Genomic DNA, 19,895 nt, shown 5'->3' on the forward strand with positions numbered 1-19,895 from the left:
TTCTATATTTTTTCATTTAATTGTCCTTTTTCTTTAGAAAAAAAAATTCACCCACCACTGTATAATACTGTACTGTATGTCACCTTCTCCAACAGTGAACTAGCTTTGCTTACCTTTAAAAATGCTTGGCAATGCCTGTTGTCCATTTAGTTCCCTGCTGCCATGATATCCACTCACACACGATAACACTGAGATACAGCTGTGAAATAATCCCTTGCAAAGGCGCAATCTTCATCAAAGGTTCATGTCCCGTCTTTAATGTGTAACAACAAGAGGGGGGTCCTGACTGCTTGAAACATCAGAGCAGACAAGTCCATGAAAAAAAAAATGCATGTTGTGTTCTCTTTAGTGGCACGCTGAGTCCGTCCCACTACCGTTCTTTAGCCCAACAGTCCAACAGGATCAGTCACAAAACAATTTCAGTGTCATATACAAATGAAAAAAAGTACTTCTCAGCTATTTCTAGGCAGAAGTAGTAATAATAATAATCATTTGGATGATAAAATTGATAACACCATAACAATAATATGTCATATTATCATCGTCGTGACAGATCATCTATTATATGCTAAAACCAAATGTAGAATTTGGAGTGCATGCTAAACTAGCATGTGCAAATTTGTAGTAATATGTACAGTAACATGTTTTTGATCATTAAAAGACCATTATGACAAATAAAGCTAAAGCTTGTTATCATTATCACCATTATGATTATTATAATTAATACTATAGCCACACTGTTTACCAAATGATGAAGAGCTGTAGTCATATTTCTTGTTTTTGCAGTAGAGCGTAAAAATCTTCCTCCTCCAATGACCCTGTTTATGTGAGTGCGTCAGGAGAGGGAAAACAATTTGTGTGCTACAAAAAAGTGGAAACCAAAATAAATTCACTCAAATACTTTGCCAAGTTTTTTTTGTTTTAGCTCCTTCTCAATAGATGCCACTCTCGCACGTGGGTCCTTATGCAGCACAGTCGGAACAGCCATCTTATTCCAAGTTGTCAAAAGTTGTAAGGGAGGGCCACTACAACAGCTGTGTATTTTTTTAAAGATATTCTTCAGACGTTGTAGTTTTCAGTCAGAAGCTTGATAAAGATTCTTTATAATTTATTTCTTTGAATGAAAATATATTTACGGTATATATAATATATACTTTCGGTCCTTTTTATATCTCTCATTGTCTTTAATGCCATGGGATTTTTTTTCTTCACCCATGTTAGCCCACTCTTTTTCTCTCCTCCTTAAAAGAAGACAGTAGCCGGTAAGGTGTGAAAGGGAAAAAGTGAGAAAGGGAGAGTGAAAACACTCTGAAAAAACAACTGTTGTTCTGTCTGCCTGTAAAGTACTAGTCTGGTATGTGTGTCCTGGATAGAATCACTGCACTGCTCCAGTTTTTCTCTCCGTTTTCGCGCTTCCTGAAAACCTGGGACTGTATTGCTTACCCAAACCATGGTTTGTTATTCAGTGTCTCTGCCAAACACTAATCTGACAACATGTTCAATAGCCAATATTATGTTTCCCTCTAAATATATACACTAAATGTGTCTGGAAATACACAACACAATGTGTATAAAGCCTGGAGAGGCTCGCTGCACAGGTGTATTATTCATAGCTTCTCACTGTGATTGTGTGGCTTGATCTTCAACAGTACTTTGGCAAAGACTGTAAGCAGGTTGAGGCAGGTGCTTTGGATGTTTGTGGTTTACGTCGTATATGTTTGTGTCTGATTTTGCTGAAAAGTAAGTGCAGATGCTACTGTGGGACTAGTGCTGATCAGATATCTTACTTTGTCTCCTATCTGCTCGTCTCTGTCAAGAGATTGACAACACAAAGCAGTGACTATGTGAAATTTCATCTTTTCCAGAATCTGTCCATGAGGACAGCAGGCTACAACCAGTCTCATAGGTGCTTTCTGTATCACTGTCTCTATCCAGCATCCCTTCCTCCTTACCTCTTACTTCTGCTCAGATTTGAGTCTCTTGCACATTTTCCTTAGAGCCACTCTTAAAAAGCAGTGGCTCATTCTGGCCTTTCCCCATTAGGCCTTTCAAAGAACTGTGGAGACCCAACTGGGGCAGGGGCACAGGGGAGGGCAGGGTGCCTATAGTGGATGTTCCCCCAGTGGTACAGGTTGAAACCTGGGAACAGCTTATGTTCTGAGACTGAGAGCACGGTGAAGGGTTGTTGTTGTTGTTGAGGCCCACTCCAGAACCTGTGCCCAAGCCGAGGCCCATCATGTTGTTGTTGAAATGATGGGTTTTGTAGTAATGATTGAGATGCTCTGATCGGGCGAGGTTTGGCAGGTTGACTATCTCCGGATGATGCAGCCTGAGGCTCTGCCCCCCACCTAGTCCACTGTTTCCACTCTGTGTCAGGGTGGAGCCTCCTGAGATTCCACTGCCCCGTCCACTGGCCCCGGTCCCCAGCTCATCCTCCACATTGATTATCTCAATGGCGCGAGCGGGGCCGTGGTGTTTATGCAGCTGGTGCTGCTTCCTCAGCTTGTAGAACACCACCAGCATCACTGCTGCCATGAAGGTAATGGCTACGAAGCAGCCAATGAAGATCTTGGGGGTTTTTCTCACAAGCTCCACGACTTGTGGTTTTCATCACATCATCCAGGCCTGAGAAGCCTGGCTCAGTGATGGGCACAGTGAAAGTGGGTCGGGTGGCTCGAGGAGAGGAGGACGACCAGCCAGCTGACCGAGAGGAAGCTGTGGTAGGAATACCCTCCGGCCACAGATGGCCTGAGGGAGTGGGACCAGTATGGACGTGGATAAAGGTCTCATTAGTTGCAACCAATGCAGAGTCTTCATCTCCTGCAGACTCCACTGTTTCCACGGTAACCGTTGTAAAGTAGGTGTAGTTGACACTGGCATCAGCAGCAGTGACATTGAGGACAGCAGTTGCTGTGGTATTGCCAGCAGCATTGGTGACCATACAGGTGTACTGGCCTGTGTCCCGCAGGGTGACGTTCGTAAAGTTGAGAGTGCCATCATGCAGAACAGATATCCGCACCCGGTAAGAGCCGTGGGTCACAAGAGTTCCATTAGGAGTGATCCAGTTCACTGATGTCGTGGAGGTGCTTGTGCGACATTTCAGCTCAGCAGCCATACCCTCAGTGACATTGAGGTCTGTAGGTGGCTCCACGATGACAGGCGCATAGCAGGTGAAGTGGCTTTGGTCAAGCTCTCCAATGTACTTGCCCTTTAAAAATGGGGGAGCGTGGCAACGGGCACAGCAGGTGGTGTTGCTGGGTACTGTCTCTTTCAGCCACCAGCTAAGCCAAAGCACTTCACAGCTGCAGACCCAAGGGTTGTGGTTAAGGTGTACCCTCTCCAGCTGGTGAAGTGGCGTGAAGAGGTCATGGGGCAAGGAGTGCAGGGAGTTATGGGACAGGTTAAGTTCTTCCAGGTTCTTCAGGTCATCAAAAGCATTGCGCTCAATGACAGAAACCTGTGAGTGCATGAGCCACAGCTTGCGGAGAGACACTAGACCCTGGAAAGAACCCGGTCGGATGATCTCCAGCCGGTTTCCTGACAGCTCCAGTTCCTCTAAACGCACAAGAGCTGTCAGTTTGGGAATGTCCTTCAGTCCACACATGCCCAGGTTCAGGTACCGTAGATTGATGAGACCCACGAAGGCTGCGTCAGAAATGAAGTCCAACTTCTTGAGCTCACCCAGGTCCAGGCGACGTAGTGAGGGCACACGATGGAAGGCATAGCCTGGCAAAGTCTCAATGGGGTTGTTGCGCAACCAAAGCTCCCGTAGCTTGCTGAGGTACTCAAAGGCGTGTGATGGAACCAGTGTGAGGCGGTTGTCGAAGAGTTCCAGCGTGTTGAGGTTGGGGAGGCCATTAAATGCTCCGACTTCAATCTGACGGATCTGATTTTTGGAGAGCTGGAGGATCTCAAGGTGCCTCAAGTGCTTGAAAGTGTCTGACTTGATAACCTGGATGGACAGGTAATAATATAATTACTGTACAACACACAGAATGGTTAATGCTGATTACAAACAGACATTCAAATGTTTGTTACTGAACTTTTTGTGTGGATATATTTGACAATGGAAGGTTTTGGATAAAGTGAAAACGCAGAGTCAGTTGTGTTTCTCAAGAGCCATTTGTGACAAATAGGATGGAATTGGTTACAGTATGTACATTTTACAGTCATCTCTTGTTTCTCTTTGAATGACAAAATACAGAATAAAATTTATTTATCTATCTTGTGTTATTACTTATAAGGATCACATACAACCTTCTTAAAATGACATTTTGATTACTCTGTTGATTTTGGGCTTATGAAATCCATAAATGCATATAACCTTTAACAGACATGGACCTCTGATACTGACACTGAAGTTAGTATAATCTGCAAAGTATTAAAAAAACTGTCAGTGAATGATTCAAAGGCACAAATATGGATAAACACATGTTTAAATAAAGAAATTTAAATAATTCATTTGTCTGCTCAAACTGGTAACAACTGACCTTTCCACCACAGGGAAGTCTCCCTCTGACTGCTGACAGTAACAGTTATACACTGTTAAACACTGACCATGTTGTTGACATAAAGATACTGAGTGACAGTTTTAGAGTTACAGTGGATCTGATTCTGATGTTGAAAATAGTGGATGTGTGGTAAAACCCAAATCCTTAACCTGATAACAAACACACTTTATTTTGTAAATTCCCACATTTAGTTTCACCTCCAAAACAAGGGACTGACCAAAATAAATTTCTGGGACGCTATCCGTAACCTACTGTATGACCATGGCCTCAGTGTGGTGCAGCTTGTCATGGATTGATGGTGAAAAAATGGCAAAAATAATCCAAATTAATTTGTAGTTTAATACTGATATTTGACAAACTACCATGTAACAAAACACAGCTTTGTTAAACCTGTACTGTAAAGCCAGGCATTTTCCTAACCCCGACCTTATTCCATTGCCTGCTTCAGACATCCAATTGTTTTTCACACTGTTGTTTTAGTGAGACTCAGGGGACTTTCTACTGGCACATTATAATCCTTTGATAATAAGCTGATTATCACTGTTGGGCTATTCACATGAGGTGCCACCACAAATCACCATGAAACTAAATTAATACACTTTCAAAACTGTCTAAAGATTTTCTCTGTGACACTTTTCCTTAATTGTTTTACATAAGAGAGCCCAGCAGAAATGTTTTCCTGCGGGAAAACATGATTCTGGACAACATGGGTGCCACGGGCCCTGGACAGCACACACCAGTGTCGGTGCAGTCCAACTGGAGTTCATTTGGCAAGAAGTCAGAGACACACAGCTAGTGAGGGCAACTAAAATCCCTTTAAATCTCTGACTGTTTGAGATATGTGTGGCCAAAGCTCTCTGGGAGGCACACAGAGACTCCTGGAGTCAGGCCATTGCCTCTTGTGTATGTAGAGCGAAAGTGGAGGAGGAAGTGGGAGAGAAATAGAGGAACGGGTGGGGATGTTCAGAGGGGGTGGGAGCTGTCAAGGCTTTACTCTCAGGGTACTCAATGAAGGAAAAAATAAGCCAGAGAATCTAGGATGCCTCCAGGTGTTAAAACATTTTTAGACTTTTAATCATTTCAAGTGGGGCTGCAGGATACAACAAACTGAATCAGAATTTGCAGGCTCAAAGTGAAACACATCAAACATTGTGTATTATTTCTTAATTTCCCTTTCATGTGAACAGTACTCACACACCAAGCCATGTGGCGCGAGTCCCATTTATGCTCCGTTAACATCTCATAATGTTTAATAAGATGTTTACTCTGTCCAATGCACAAAACAGTTTTAAATGATAATTTTAACAATGTTTGGGATATTCTCTGCTTTTCATTAGAGAAGATGCAGTGAAAATGAATTTAAAATCTCAAAAGAACAAAGCACTGTCAGCAACATGAGAAGAGATCCAATTACTCCAAATGCTGCTGCAAAGAGTAAAATCAACCCACTCAGTTTATAAATGTAGAGATTCATGTGCTTCGTATCGATGGTCTGTGGTTAAATGATCTTCCCTTGCAGCTGTAAAGCCACAAAACGCTGTCTGGGGACTCAAGATAAATTGGTAATGCATACAAAAGGCAGCACAGTATCATGAAAATATGCCTTGCTTTCACCTGATAAAATATTCCCTCAGTTCAGCAGAGGCTTAAGTGCCTTTTCTCTACCATTAGTGCCACTTACTTCTCTGTCTTTTCTAAGTGAAAACCTGTATCAACAAGTTAATCCTAACATCTACTACTGGCTGTAAAAACAAAACTTCATGATTATGGGAAACAAATGCAAGTGTACGAGATATAGAAGTATATAAATGTGTCTGAATTTATTTGTGTACGTGTGTGCACTCAGAGAAAAAAGGGATTTGTCTCTTCTATCAATAACTGTATAAATAGCTACAGTAAAAATATATTAAATCAATAGTTGTATAAAGATGTGTCAACAGGCTGTGTGCTGAGAAGTAGTGAAAACAAGAAACACTGACGTGTTCAAAATCATAAAATGTGTTTTCTCTGTCCAATTTATGCTGTGTTGAATTTGTAAATAAAAATGAAAGTGAACCATGACCTCTATTCAGTCATCGTTATATGAGAAACAACCAACAGCTGAAAGAAATCAATAATATTTTCAGACAGCCATTAAATTACATCACTTGTTGTGACTTAAAGCACCAAATAATATGAATTTATGTATTTAGGAAACTAAAACATGGATTTTATTGTCATGTAGATATTTATATCTACATGCTAAGTACATCATATCTGTATGCAAAGTATTTTGTCATACACAGTACAAATCAGCATTGACAGTGACATCACTTGACTTGATGGCTGACTCCCTCCAACCAATATTTACCTGTATCGAGTTCTCCTGCAGGTTGAGGTATCGCGTGTTGACTGATATGCTCTCGGGCACCTCCTCCAGGTTTTGCCTGGTGCAGATGACTCGGCTGGCCTGGTTGGAGCAGGTGCAGAGGGAGGGGCAAGAGGAGGTGGCTCCCACCAGCTCCGGCCCAGGGAGGAGGAGCCGCAGTAGCAGCTGGGCCAGCAGAAAGAGGAAGGGGGAAGGGCTGGGAAGGCAGGTCAGCGTGGCGATGCGCATGGCAACTGGGACATGACCCTGCTCTTTAATCCGAAGGTACAGGTGAGGTGACTTCACACTGGCGGATTTGCGAGAGGTCTGATTTCCCTTTGGTCCTACAGTGGCAATTTGTTATTTCTAATTCCTCATCCTCTGAGATGTTTTTTGTCCTCTGTTGATTTTTGTTTTTCCTTTTGCTTTTTTTGTTGTTTTTACAAAGAAAATATGCAGATAAACAGATGTTATTCCCTTTTTTTCTGGTGTTGTCTGGAGATTTGAGTGAGGCTTTTTGTGAACAGAGAAGAATCCAGGAGTTACTGTGGGAGAACAAAAAATTGAGAGAGAAAGACAAAGAGAGGGGGAGAGAGAGAGAGAGAGCAGATTTTAAAGACAGAACACAGACAGTGCTATGTATTTTCACCAACAAAGAATGAATAGAACAAATAGTAGGTAGACATCTAGAGTACAGCTTATCATGGGACAGACTGTCAAAAGAAATCTCTGAGAAGCATTAGAACTTCTGTGTCACTGCTCATATCAAATCCCACATAATCCCTGAGCAGACATTTTGTCAGAAATCAAATCCTTCCACCCAGGGCAGGTGAAAGCTGATTTATGTAATTAATGTTTCAAGGTAAGGAAATATGAAAACACGCAATCTACAGTAGGAAAACAAGGTATGTCTGTCTTTACAGGACTGCATTTAGCATGTAAACATGAATAAATCTGAAAGCGATGCGTAATTGTTGTGAGTGCATGAGCTTCATCTCACACAGTGATGTGAGCCCTTTATTGTAGATTAAGTCAGAAATTAAAGCCGGTTATATTTTGGGTTCCCAAGGCAGCTTTTCAATAGAAAATTTAGACCTGAAAATATTGCAGTTATTTTCACTATATGTTTGTTGTTGTGTGTGGTTTTTTTTTCCTTTGGTAGGTAAGATGTTTAAGGGAAAAATGATCTATGCTTTGCTATATTCAGACACACACACACACACACACACACGCACACAAAGATTTCCAATATGCACTCAATGTAAAACTGAAAAATCACAAGCTTAAGTATTTTTACTTGATTAATTATTTATTATTAATCAAGATAACTGTTCAAATGTTTAGGTTAACAGGTGTCATTTATCATCTTGTAGAACACCATGTTAAGAGCATGTGAAATAATATGATCCAGACATTTTCTGCATTAACCAGAAACTCCTGGGGGGGAAACTATTTGTGGGGGAAACATAAGTAGAAATTTGGTGAAGGAACCTATAACTCTGGTTCCCTTTTTACATAGAAACAATGTTGGACTTTAAAGCAAATGTGCTGCCTTCCAGTGCAAACAAAGCTTCAAATCAATCACACACACACACCCTTGTGATCGTCTCTTACAGGGTCCATACACAGACTTACCGAGACTTACCCTAACCTTAACCAGAAGCGTGACCTGCCAAAGCCGACACTTGCTCTACACTTACACCCCGTCATTTGATGAGTTAGTCATGGGGCCCAGCCTCCAGTCCACACAAAGCACTGTGCTGCCAGTGTTCTATCCCCACAAGCATATGTAAACAAGGCCATATGCACACACACACACACACACACACACACACACACACACACACACTTTGTGACAGAGAGAAACACTGTATATGGGAAACATAAGTAGAAATTTGGTGAAGGAACCTATAACTCTGGTTCCCTTTTTACATAGAAACAATGTTGGACTTTAAAGCAAATGTGCTGCCTTCCAGTGCAAACAAAGCTTCAAATCAATCACACACACACACCCTTGTGATCGTCTCTTACAGGGTCCATACACAGACTTACCGAGACTTACCCTAACCTTAACCAGAAGCGTGACCTGCCAAAGCCGACACTTGCTCTACACTTACACCCCGTCATTTGATGAGTTAGTCATGGGGCCCAGCCTCCAGTCCACACAAAGCACTGTGCTGCCAGTGTTCTATCCCCACAAGCATATGTAAACAAGGCCATATGCACACACACACACACACACACACACACACACACACACACTTTGTGACAGGAAGCAACAGTGTATATAAGATATGTGGTTAAGTCTAAAAACCATTAATAATACCACTGGTGTGAAACAGAGGCTTCCAGTCATCTCTGCTCGGTCTCATTTGTTAACGTTAATTATACCGAGGTATAACAATTAATACAACAATGACATATTGACGTTTGAACATGCTACCCTTAGCACCTATAAATCAAAAGTGGGTTCTATACCTTAAAAACCAGTATTCAGTGGCACTTTTTGCAGTAGTGGTGGGACCCATTCAGTCCGATCAGAGCATTGCATGCTCTTGGGGCAGGAGAATGTGGCGAATGGTGCAGCCTACATTAACACTAATAGATGGCCAGCTCAAGTCAGGCTCTGCCAGCCTGGAGAGGCACAGAGCCTCCTTTCCTCTCTGCAGGTTATTTAGACCTGAACAACCTTAAATAAGGGCATCCAGCAATCTAGATACGGTTATTAACTATGATGGTGGTTGTGATGATGGGACTTTGACACGCAAACTCATTTGACACGCTGAGCATCCTCACTTGGCACAGTAAGAAAGGAGATGGGGGGTGGGGGCTGGGAATGAGAAGGATTATTAATCTGATAGATGACTGTATGGCTGCAGGCAGAGAAGGGAATTATCAACACTACAGTAATAGATGAATACTGAACAGCTGCAGAGAGCGGGCCGGAGAAAGAAAGAGAGAAAGGAAGAGCTAGAGATGGAAACAGATGGAGGGGAGGTTGAGTGAAAGAGATGATGAAGGATAAAGACCCAGAGAGAGGTATAAATAGTGGGGAGAGTAGAAAGGAGATCAGTAGTAAAAGAAAGATTTTAAAAAAGTGGAAGAGGGAAAATAGGAAAAGAGAGAAGAGACATTAATATTAATAATCTCTCACTCGGTGATAGAGGGAGAAAGAGAGGAGAAGGGAGGAGGCTCAATGGAGAGATGAATATAAAGCAGGCAGGGATTGAGGGAGGGAAATGACAACACAGAAGCATATAAAACAGAGTGCGACGGAGAGATGGAGGCAAAAGACAATACAGTCAATATGATGTGATGAATATGAAGCAGCTGGAGATGTGGAGAAAGAAAAAGAAAGAGGCGCTGGAGGAGTGAGAGGAGAAGTGGGCTTGAGATTGATCGGTGATATGTATGCATTAGTTCAATGACATTAAAACACATACAAGGACATTATAGTCAGAGAGAGCAGGGCACCAACAGCAGTGGGAACCGCAACAACTGCAATACCCGGCAACAGTGCAACAACGCTCTCTGCCCTGCGAGTGCCGCTCATTTATCTGTATCCCGACACACAGCGCTGCCAGCGCCAATGGATAAAGAGGCACTCTGGTGTTATTTTTGGATCGACTCACCTTTTTTTTTTTTACATATTGTAATTTTCAGCTGCCTCTTTTTTTTATTCTTGCCAGCAAGAAATAAGTGCCAGAGCTATTTCAGGTAGACAGCATCAGTTGAAATTTGCAAGGGGAAAAAAGGAGTTGGCTGAGGTTAAGTTGGTATTTGATATGATGGGGGATGGGGTGAGTGAGAGTCCATAGAGGAGACAGACAAGCTGGAGCTGACAGTTGGTCTCAGGCTGGTCGATAGTATTCTGCCTCACTGCTGTGACTACCCACGTTCCAGACGTCTCTACCTGCAAATGCCGCCTCCTTATCCACTCCCTCTGTGCTGGTATGTCCCTTCTCATCCCATCTGTAAAAGTAGGAACACTCTCTTCCTCTTTGTGAACTCTTTTGCAAAGTCATTCAGCTCCCCCCTTCTCATACATTGCACTGTAATGTCCACTGGCGGGGTTAAGCAGCATGCTGACCTCACAGTTTGATAATAGATTAACCTGCTACAATGATGCATATTAACCCCTAACCCCTCTCATCTCTATCCACCTCACACAAACACACTATAGCTTTCTTCCCCCCTTTTTTGCTCTTGCTCTCTTGCCATTCGAATCTTAGCCAACAGAGTTACCATGGTTACCTATTCACCATAGTCTCCCACTCCGTCCAGCTGTATCCCACCAATTCTACATCCACCCCACTCCTCCCCCGTCATTAGCACCCTATACACGCTCATATACAAATGGCACAGAGCAAACATGAGTGTGAATGACATCAACGCTCTGCAACTCATGAGGCCGCATTACTGTTTTTAGCAGCAGTGATGATGCCGCGCTGACGATGACACACTTCAGTTCATTCAGTGTGTCGCCACAAATGACAAGCAGCCGTAAATCACAAGTGTAAAGGTCAGGGTCATTTCTCCTGTGAGTTATGATGCAGTTGCAAATTAAAAGGTAAAGCAAACTGACATTCTGGAGAATTAAAAATAGAAATTACACTGATACAACACGTTTAAGGACTATATAACCAGTTTTAGGACCTTGTAGGTTCTAACAGTCGACTTTGTCAATCACCTTCTTGCTACAGTCAAATCTGATCAATCCACACCCACATGGATTTGACAAAGCAGACCGAATGTTAAACTTGTAAAAACACAGTATTTAAAGGTATTTATTATTCTAAATTTGACTGTTGCAAACTTAGTCATTAATGTTTAATGTTACTGATAAATATTTAAAGCAACTATAATATTTTATATTAACTATGAATGATATGACTACTTGTATGTGAAAATGGTCACTCTTAATGTCAAACTGACAAAGATTGATCACCCAACACTACAGCCCCCCTGAGTTCTATATCACTTTTTAGCATCTTTCAGCTTGTGGTTTGATCATTGACTGTATACTGTATATGATGGACATGGTGTCACCACTTTCCTCCACTATGCAAAACTTAAACCCAAATATCATGAATACATTCATTTCTGGGAGATTGTTTATACAGTCAATGAGTTTTACAGACCACAATTTTACTGTTTTTACCACTTTTGTAGTGTTGTTTTGAGGTTTTCAGTGAAAACCCTGATCAACCCACTGTAGAGGACCCGCTCAGCACCAGATGGCAGACAGGCAAAACTAGTGACTAGCTGGTGAACATCATGGAACATTTAGCAGCTAAAAAGCCAGATGTTTCCTTCAGGAATTGGTAGCGACCAAAAACAGAGCTTAAAGAGCATCAGGGCTTCAAATACTGACACTTTGTCAAGTACCTTAGGTATCTCATAAGGAGGCTAAAGGGTGTTTTTATGAAACACACGGTTTTCATTAGAGAACAGTGTTAACCCTCTTGCTTTAGCATTTGATGCTCAGACTAACAGTTCCAGTTGCATGTATGGTGATACAGTATACAAAGGGACAAAGTTCCTGCTAGGAGGAGGCTGGAGATGATGAGTGGGTCATAAACATTGGGTTCTCCCAAAGGAGAAGGTTTTCAAGTATGAGATGTAAAAGGTACTTGACAAGGTGAGAATATTTGACACCCTAGGATGAGAACGTGTTGAAAACTGAGTAAATATTGGACTGGCATTTATCAGGTGACTCCAGCTGAATGCTAATATCACTATGTATCTACTGGATATGTAAATAGGCAAGTGGCCATGTCAGCTTGTGATATGCTTGTTTCTCCTGTCCCCAACTGGCCAAAAAACCAAGCAAAGCAAAACAAAAACGTGTTTTTAAAAGTGTTCTTGTCTTTGATATTTGACAGTTTAGAGAAAGAGAGCAGAGACAGAGAGGGTATAACAGGCAATAAAGGTGCCCTGTGGACCTTGTGGTTATGTGGTAAGTGCCTTAACCATTAACTGGACGTTATGTTTTAAGGGGCTTTAACTAAACCTTTAAAACTATACCTAATATCTTTTCAGATAGACTAGTGAAACTCAGAACAAACTCACACCGTAAGTCACTCCTAACCACTCTCCCCATCAAATCCTGTGTAATCTTTGGGTTTGACTGGTGTATATAAGATGGTTTTGAAGGATTTTAATTGCTGTATTCTGTTGTTGTAATGTTTTGATGTTTTTCTGTGTGCTGTATAATGTATGGGGATAATTGTGGGGTTTAAGTGTTTTACTTGTATAAATGGTGTTTGTTGCTCCAATTTCTGTAATTATTAATGTAATGTTTTAGATTGAGGACTCTTGGAAGAACAGCCCAGATCCTAATAAAAAGTCTAATCAAATCAGAAGGAGGAACATGACACCTTAATAAAATTTGAGTCCTTTGACTGCTTTTAACACTCTACATCTCACAAAGCTGATGTTAACCCTGGTTTTTGCTCTTTCTTTGTCTGACTCTCTCTGCAAAAAAGAACATGACCTCTTTGGTCTGGAAGCTCCTTCAGATTTTTAGCAGATGAGAGGTTGTCCATGGCTGGCTACTGAAAATGATTACTTGTAGTATGAAAAACACTTCTTAAAAGGCAACGGACCTACATGAAGGGCAGCAGGACAGTGGAGAGACACCACATCCTGTCCTATTTTTACTTGATTTATCAGACAATGGGTAAAAGATTTACACCTTTAACAATTTTTTAAAGCATTTTTTAGGTTTTTCATACAGTTCCGGGCAGACAGCAACTCACAATAAATAGGAGGAAGGAAGACAATTATCGTTCTATTTACCTAGTTTGAAAAGTCTGCTTTGCATTACCTCACAAAAATAATGTAAACATTAACGCAGAATTGATATTAAATATGCTGTCTTACATACAGTACCCTAACTCACGCTATTGTCTACTAAATTCAGTTTACAAGTAACTGGTATTATATGGACTAAAACTTGCAAAAATACTTTTAAATATAATACAGAAATAAACTTAATTAATGTTGTTCTCCCCTTTAACCGTCAACCCAGAATATTCCCACTATTCCTTCTAAATTTTCCCTTGAGCTTCAAAAAGTAGTTTCGAAGTAGATAAAACATGTCCCCATGGTGTTAGACAACACTGCATATACAGTATATTCCCTGTTCTATAAAATATTAAAATTTAAGTCTATTTTTTAAAGCGGCATGACGTCTTATGTATCTTTTTACACAAATGTGACTTCACTGTAATTCAGCCTGACATAGCTGATATCTTTTGGATCTTGACAAGAATTTAAAATAAAGTTTTGTGCATCTGAGCAATGCTTGGTTCCCCACTGTGAGTTATGTTCGACTTGCCAAAGGCTCAAATGAATAAAAGGCCCCTATTTTCATGTTTTTTTGATCCTGGCTGCAATGATGTATCCTGCGAATTTTATTTCATAAAGATTTATGTCAGCCTCTAAAGGTTGGGTAATTGAGTTTGGATAATTTTACCCTCCACTACATCTCTGCCTATGACCCCAGAGCCATGATGTATCGGGGAAGGGGCTGGGAAAAGAAGGAAAATAAAGACCCGCAGGATTTCTCTTCTTTCTCCACTAGAAGTGAGTTACCATCAGTAACATAGGCAGACCATGAGTGGACTGTGGCGCACATGGTTAGATGGAGACTTTTCTAACTGATACAAAGGGTGGACCAAGCATCCGATCATACAACAGGAAGGGTACAGTGTCCTATACTCCTTATGCTGGTTATGTGCAGTGGGATCAGAGCATGACCTGTCTTGATCATAGTGACATCTTGCCAAACAGGGTTATGCCTGTGAGACTTGGAAACAGTGGAAAATCTGTTCTCATACACCTCAGTTTTTTGGGTCATTTAAAATTATAACCTAAAACAGATTTTTATCCCACACACAAGATAACTAGTTTACTTACTGTAGCACAGCTGCTGATACTTGTATTATATTAGTGACAGTATGTTTCATAACAGCTGCTGATAAAGCCAATTTACTCAATCAGTTTTTATTAAAATTCAGTTAGCGGCGGCTCATGCCCCATATGATAAATAGGATAAGGTGCTTATGGCCACTATCAGTACTGGTCAAATACACAGTCTGAAGCTTTCCGTCTGAATTGAATTCAAAGGTCCCACAGAAAACAGTCCCATTTTTGGCCTTATCTTGTGTTTCGGTGAATACTTTTAGTGCCTTGTGTTAATTGCTGCTTCAGAGACTTAACGACCCCGAGAAAAATAAAATTCTGAGCTAAATGGGTTCCTTTGATCTATACAGCATCAGTATCGGACTTAACAGCCCACATAACAGATACTAATAAAAACGATTCAGAAACAGTCTCATAGAATCTGCAGCACACAAGATGTCGGCAACAATGCTTGTGGTTTAAGTGCTTATGGCCGACAGGGAGTTGGTGTAACGGGGTGATGAAGAGGGCAGGAGTAAGAACGTAGATCCACCTCCTGCCTTGCTCCCTCCAACCCTTCTGCCCGCCACTTCAATGTGAATGCCAGCAGCAAATCTTAGATGTCCCCTCACAAAGTGCCACTGAAACCTGATACCTTGAGGCGTCGCTAGGAGGCGAAGTCTCAGGGTAAAAGTGTTGAACAGAGGATCATGGCCTCTTTCCCATCACTGTGGGGTTTCTTACATTTTTAAGATTATAACAGATGTTCAGGTGCTTATTCCAGTGGTCAGCTCACCAGGTCACAGACCGGGTCCCTGGTCAATCTAGTTTCGTACACTATGTGAATGAAAGAAAGTGAGAATCTACTAGAACTGTAAATAGTAACTAATTTTAAATGGCAGCACTGAACTCAGTGGAAGTCCTCCTATGTGTGTGTGTGTGTGTGTGTGTGTGTGTGTGTGTTCTGTCCCTTGGAGGGAACTGGATGCTGCATGAAAGTACTTTAGCCTTGAGATAAAGTATAAAAAATGAGAACAGTGAGTTCTGAATAGTTTCTTTGTCAGTTCCATTGCTCAGTTCACTGTAGTCTGGGGTCTTACTGCTGCAGCCATGCGTGGTCTGGTATGCTCGGTTGCTGTAGAGGCAAGAAGATTTGATAGCCAACGAAATCTAAGCAATCACAAGGCACTGATGCTGAGCAAAGTTTTCCACTGCATTATATTTCTAGTTTTTTCAATCAAATTGTTAATATTTTATAAAACATGAAAGCAAATACCTTTCCTTATTCTAGAACAGCAATCTGTCTTTTTCTTTAATTGTTTCAAGATCCAGACAATCAATTCTTGGAAATCCTTGAAACTAAATGATTTCTTTTGGAAGCTGCACTGTACTGCACTGTACAGTGGGTTTTAAGATTTAATAAAACAGAAATGTTAACAGTGATGATCAGTAGGCTATGAATCAATGGACAACAACAACAACAATAAAGTTTCTTTAATTCCTGATATTTCTTTTTGTAAAATACTGGAAACTTTGATCTCTTCAGGTTTCTGAAAATCCTTCATATAAAGTACTCAAATAACTCATTTTCACACTATGCACAGAACTCGGGGCTCAAATTGACATCTCCACATTTTGAGGTGTCACCAGACAAAAAAAATGAGAACCACTGTCTTGTACTTACAATACCTATTATTTTTGGCCACTTACTGTAGGAGAAGTGAAAACAAGCTGTAAATGTAACATTGCCATGTTACTGCTGTTTCATATGGCGAATACATTAGCGAGCAGTTGTTTATTTACACATCTAGCAGTCATGGAGCAACATGATCATTTATTTGAAGCCATGTTTTTGTTCACCTGATGAATGTAAGTCTACTATAGTAGAATTCAGGAGCTGCTCCTGTATAAGAGGAAAGGGACAAATGACCATATGGGTCATTAGAGGTTGGAGAACCTCACCAATTACTGAGAGAAATATCTGGCTCCACTGTGTTCACCACAGTCTCTAACTGTGCTGGTGGGGCATTTGGGACTAAGCAGGTAGTGCACAGTGGGGTTTTCGAGCTTTTTACTGACAACCACCTTCTAATGCTAGGACAGCGGTGTGAGTGCACCTAAAGCTGTGGGGCAGAAAATGCTAAATATCTAAATGTTCATTCCACACGTAGCATTTAGCTAAAATGTCAAGAAACCTTAACAGTAGCAAACCTACAGAGGAGTCATGAAGTTAGCCAGCTGACTCAATAATGTGTATTACACAGTATATTTGTAAAGTTAGCGAGCCACTATTAACTGCAGGTGATTCCAGACTACTCAGTTTGTAAGTCAGCATTTGAGAGTGCACAGATGCATATTTGTAAGCACAGATTCAAATTTGAGAGTGTAATCCTGGCCAGGCGTGCACTCGTTTCTGAGTGTACACTTTCAGATTTCTCTACTGGGGTTTGGGTGAAAGTCTCTCCCAACAATTTTGAAAGCACACAAAACAAGTTGCACGCGCTCTGCAGTTTGCAAACCAGAATTTAAGAGCATGCAGGCAACGATTTGTAAGAGCAGAATCACATTTGAGGGAGGAATCCTACTCCTTGCTCAAATCATCTTTTACGCTCACAATTCTGTCCTCCGCTGCTCTGAAATCTATTTTTGCTCTTACACATCCCTGCCTGCGTGCTCTCAGATTCTGACTTGCACACTGAATATGTAATAATTATATTGTAATTTTATTTTATTGCTCGTATCTTGTAAAGTGGCCTTGGGTTTTTGAAAGGCACCCTATAAATGTATTATTATTATCATTGTAGCGCTTGAAACTGGTTTTGTGCTTTTTGAAAACTTTTGGCACAGACAGAATTTCACAGAAACCCCACTGAGAGCACAGATTGAGAAATCAGTTCACACATGGCTGGGATTATGCTCTTAAATCCGATTCTGTGCTTAGAAATCTGCGCCAGCGCATTCTCAAACGCTGAGTTTGAAACTGAGTAGCACTTGATATGTGGTTTGTGCACCCTCAAACATTTTGGCAGGGGTTTACTTGCACACTTGAAAGTTCTGTGGAGCTGAGTGTATCTGCAGAGTTGATTGTTCTCCATGAGTTCGTTACAACAAGCAACCCATTCCACATGCAAGTAGTCATGTGATCTACAGTTAATATAAAAATATTGATGGTGGGTGTTTTAAGTCTTAACACTTGTGTTAGCTTTTAAAGTATTCAGTGCTCAGGCTTCTCATTTATCACAACCTTACGTTCTTTCTAAATAAAGTAATGAATGCTAAAGTGTTTCCATCTAACATCCAACAGTCGACCAGGGAGACATGGACATTTTCTCCTCATTTAAAAGTAATTTGACCAGCACACAAATGTCCTCTAAATATCAGATCAGCTCAATTGCAATTTCTTAAAGTGATTCAGGTTTTCAGAGAGTCCGGCCCCTCCAGTGTACTGTATTTGAACACAAAGCACCAAACCAAATCAGTCTCATCTCACTGCTTCTTATTAGAAGGGAATATGACAGACCTCAATACAATCAAGTAAGAAAGGGCTGCAGTGAGGTCTTTCACTTTCCCAGACGTTTATTTCTCTGGGTGTTCCTGGGCTGAGGTGGCGCTGCTCTATCTCAAGTGCTGATCTCAATGCTGCACACCTCACAAGAAGCAGACAAATTTAGGAACTGATATATCAGCGTTAATATGGTTACTCTCAGTGTCTGCTGGTTAACATCAAACAACCACTAAATGTTTGTCATGTCAGGTGTGTCCCAGCCAGTGGGAAAAACACTGAATAGCATTAGGCACACAGAGGTCAAACTAAATATAAGCCATGCCATTTTACGCTAAAAAAAAAAAGTGCAGTCACAAATTAAATATATATTAAGAAACACATTTCATTTGTTTCAGCATCCTTCCATAGTCATGTCAGATGGTAATCCTGACACAGAGACAGTTTCGCCATAATAATCCTATCCAGACCTTCCACAGTCTGCTACCAACAAGCAATCATTTTTAGCCCAGTCTGCTCATCTAACCTCATTTTTCCTTCACACTCAGCCCCGTCCTGGTCCCGGGGTATTTTATCACACTTAAAGCTTACACTCTTCATAGGCACTTATAAACATTTAAAGCGTCTGACTAACTGCCAGGCAAAATGGGCTTTGGGATGAAAGACCAGGGGGCTTTTAAAAAAATGAGAAAGGAAATTCTGCATCAAGACAGTAAAGCTCTGATTTAATGGAAAACAACAAAGCAGTTTTATTCTTCAGAAGTAGCAGAGTCACACATAGGATTTCCTCTTTTTCATATTCTAAAGAGAGGGTTTGGGGCGGGTATAGGGGGTTATGACAGAAGGTGCTTGTGATGGGGGTGGGGGGCTGCTGTGTCAAGAGGAACACCCCCACTTCCTTCCCTCTGTCCTGTCTGCCGGCCTGCTCCACTGTGTTTACCCTCCCACCCCCTGGCACTGAAAGAAAGCTGAATGAGCACTGGCCTTGTTGATGAATGAAGCCATGACGTCACTTGCCCACACACACACACACATACACACATAGACACACACGCTAAGGATTGTGACTAATAGTGTACTAATGTCCTTTGTGTTGCTTCAGTTATACCTGATTCATGTCTAGCTCCCAGGGGAAGGAGCCCCCAGGTTACTGAAATATTCAGAGACGTTAGAAGTTAGTACAGGTGAATCAATAGTGCCAGTCGATAACTCCCCCCTCGACAGGGATTTAAGGACAGGGGTGCGTTATGCCAGCACACTACCAGATTCAGGTGAAAACACCTCTGTTGTACTTGATATTGATTTTGTTCTCCCTGATATTGCACACAGTGATTTCCCCACAAATACAGGTTTATGTAGACACATATTTGAGTCTGCCTCCCTACTGACCCAACCTGTCTTTGATAGCTGATGTAATTAAGTACAGTGTAATGGACAGAATGGAGAGAGGTGTGGCTCACAATTATTACTGATAAAACAAGCCTTAAAAGACCTGAAGTATGCTGAAGGAGATGTGTGTATCTGCAAAGAGTTCATGTTACAACCAAACAAAAATGGGACTACGTTCATCTGCCCCCTGTTTATGAAGCTCATAATGTTTCAGTTTTCGGTGAAAGTCAAATGTGTA

At 41.3% G+C, this 19,895-nt stretch overlaps 1 protein-coding gene across 1 annotated transcript in view; it reads right to left on the reverse strand.

Annotated features, from left to right (window-relative positions):
• Positions 1-333: 333 nt before the first annotated feature.
• lrrc4ba (leucine rich repeat containing 4Ba) overlaps positions 334-19,895 on the reverse strand; it is a 32,312-nt gene continuing 12,750 nt past the window's right edge. Inside the window, 3 exon segments of the mRNA XM_020605523.1 lie at positions 334-2,571; positions 2,573-3,952; positions 6,862-7,403. Of these exon segments, the coding sequence (XP_020461179.1) occupies positions 1,966-2,571; positions 2,573-3,952; positions 6,862-7,107 (2,232 nt within the window). The 5' untranslated portion in view covers positions 7,108-7,403 and the 3' untranslated portion in view covers positions 334-1,965.

The sequence above is a fragment of the Monopterus albus genome, unplaced genomic scaffold (assembly GCF_001952655.1).
Source record: "Monopterus albus unplaced genomic scaffold, M_albus_1.0 scaffold70.1, whole genome shotgun sequence".
In the NCBI taxonomy this organism is placed as follows: Eukaryota; Metazoa; Chordata; class Actinopteri; order Synbranchiformes; family Synbranchidae; genus Monopterus; species Monopterus albus.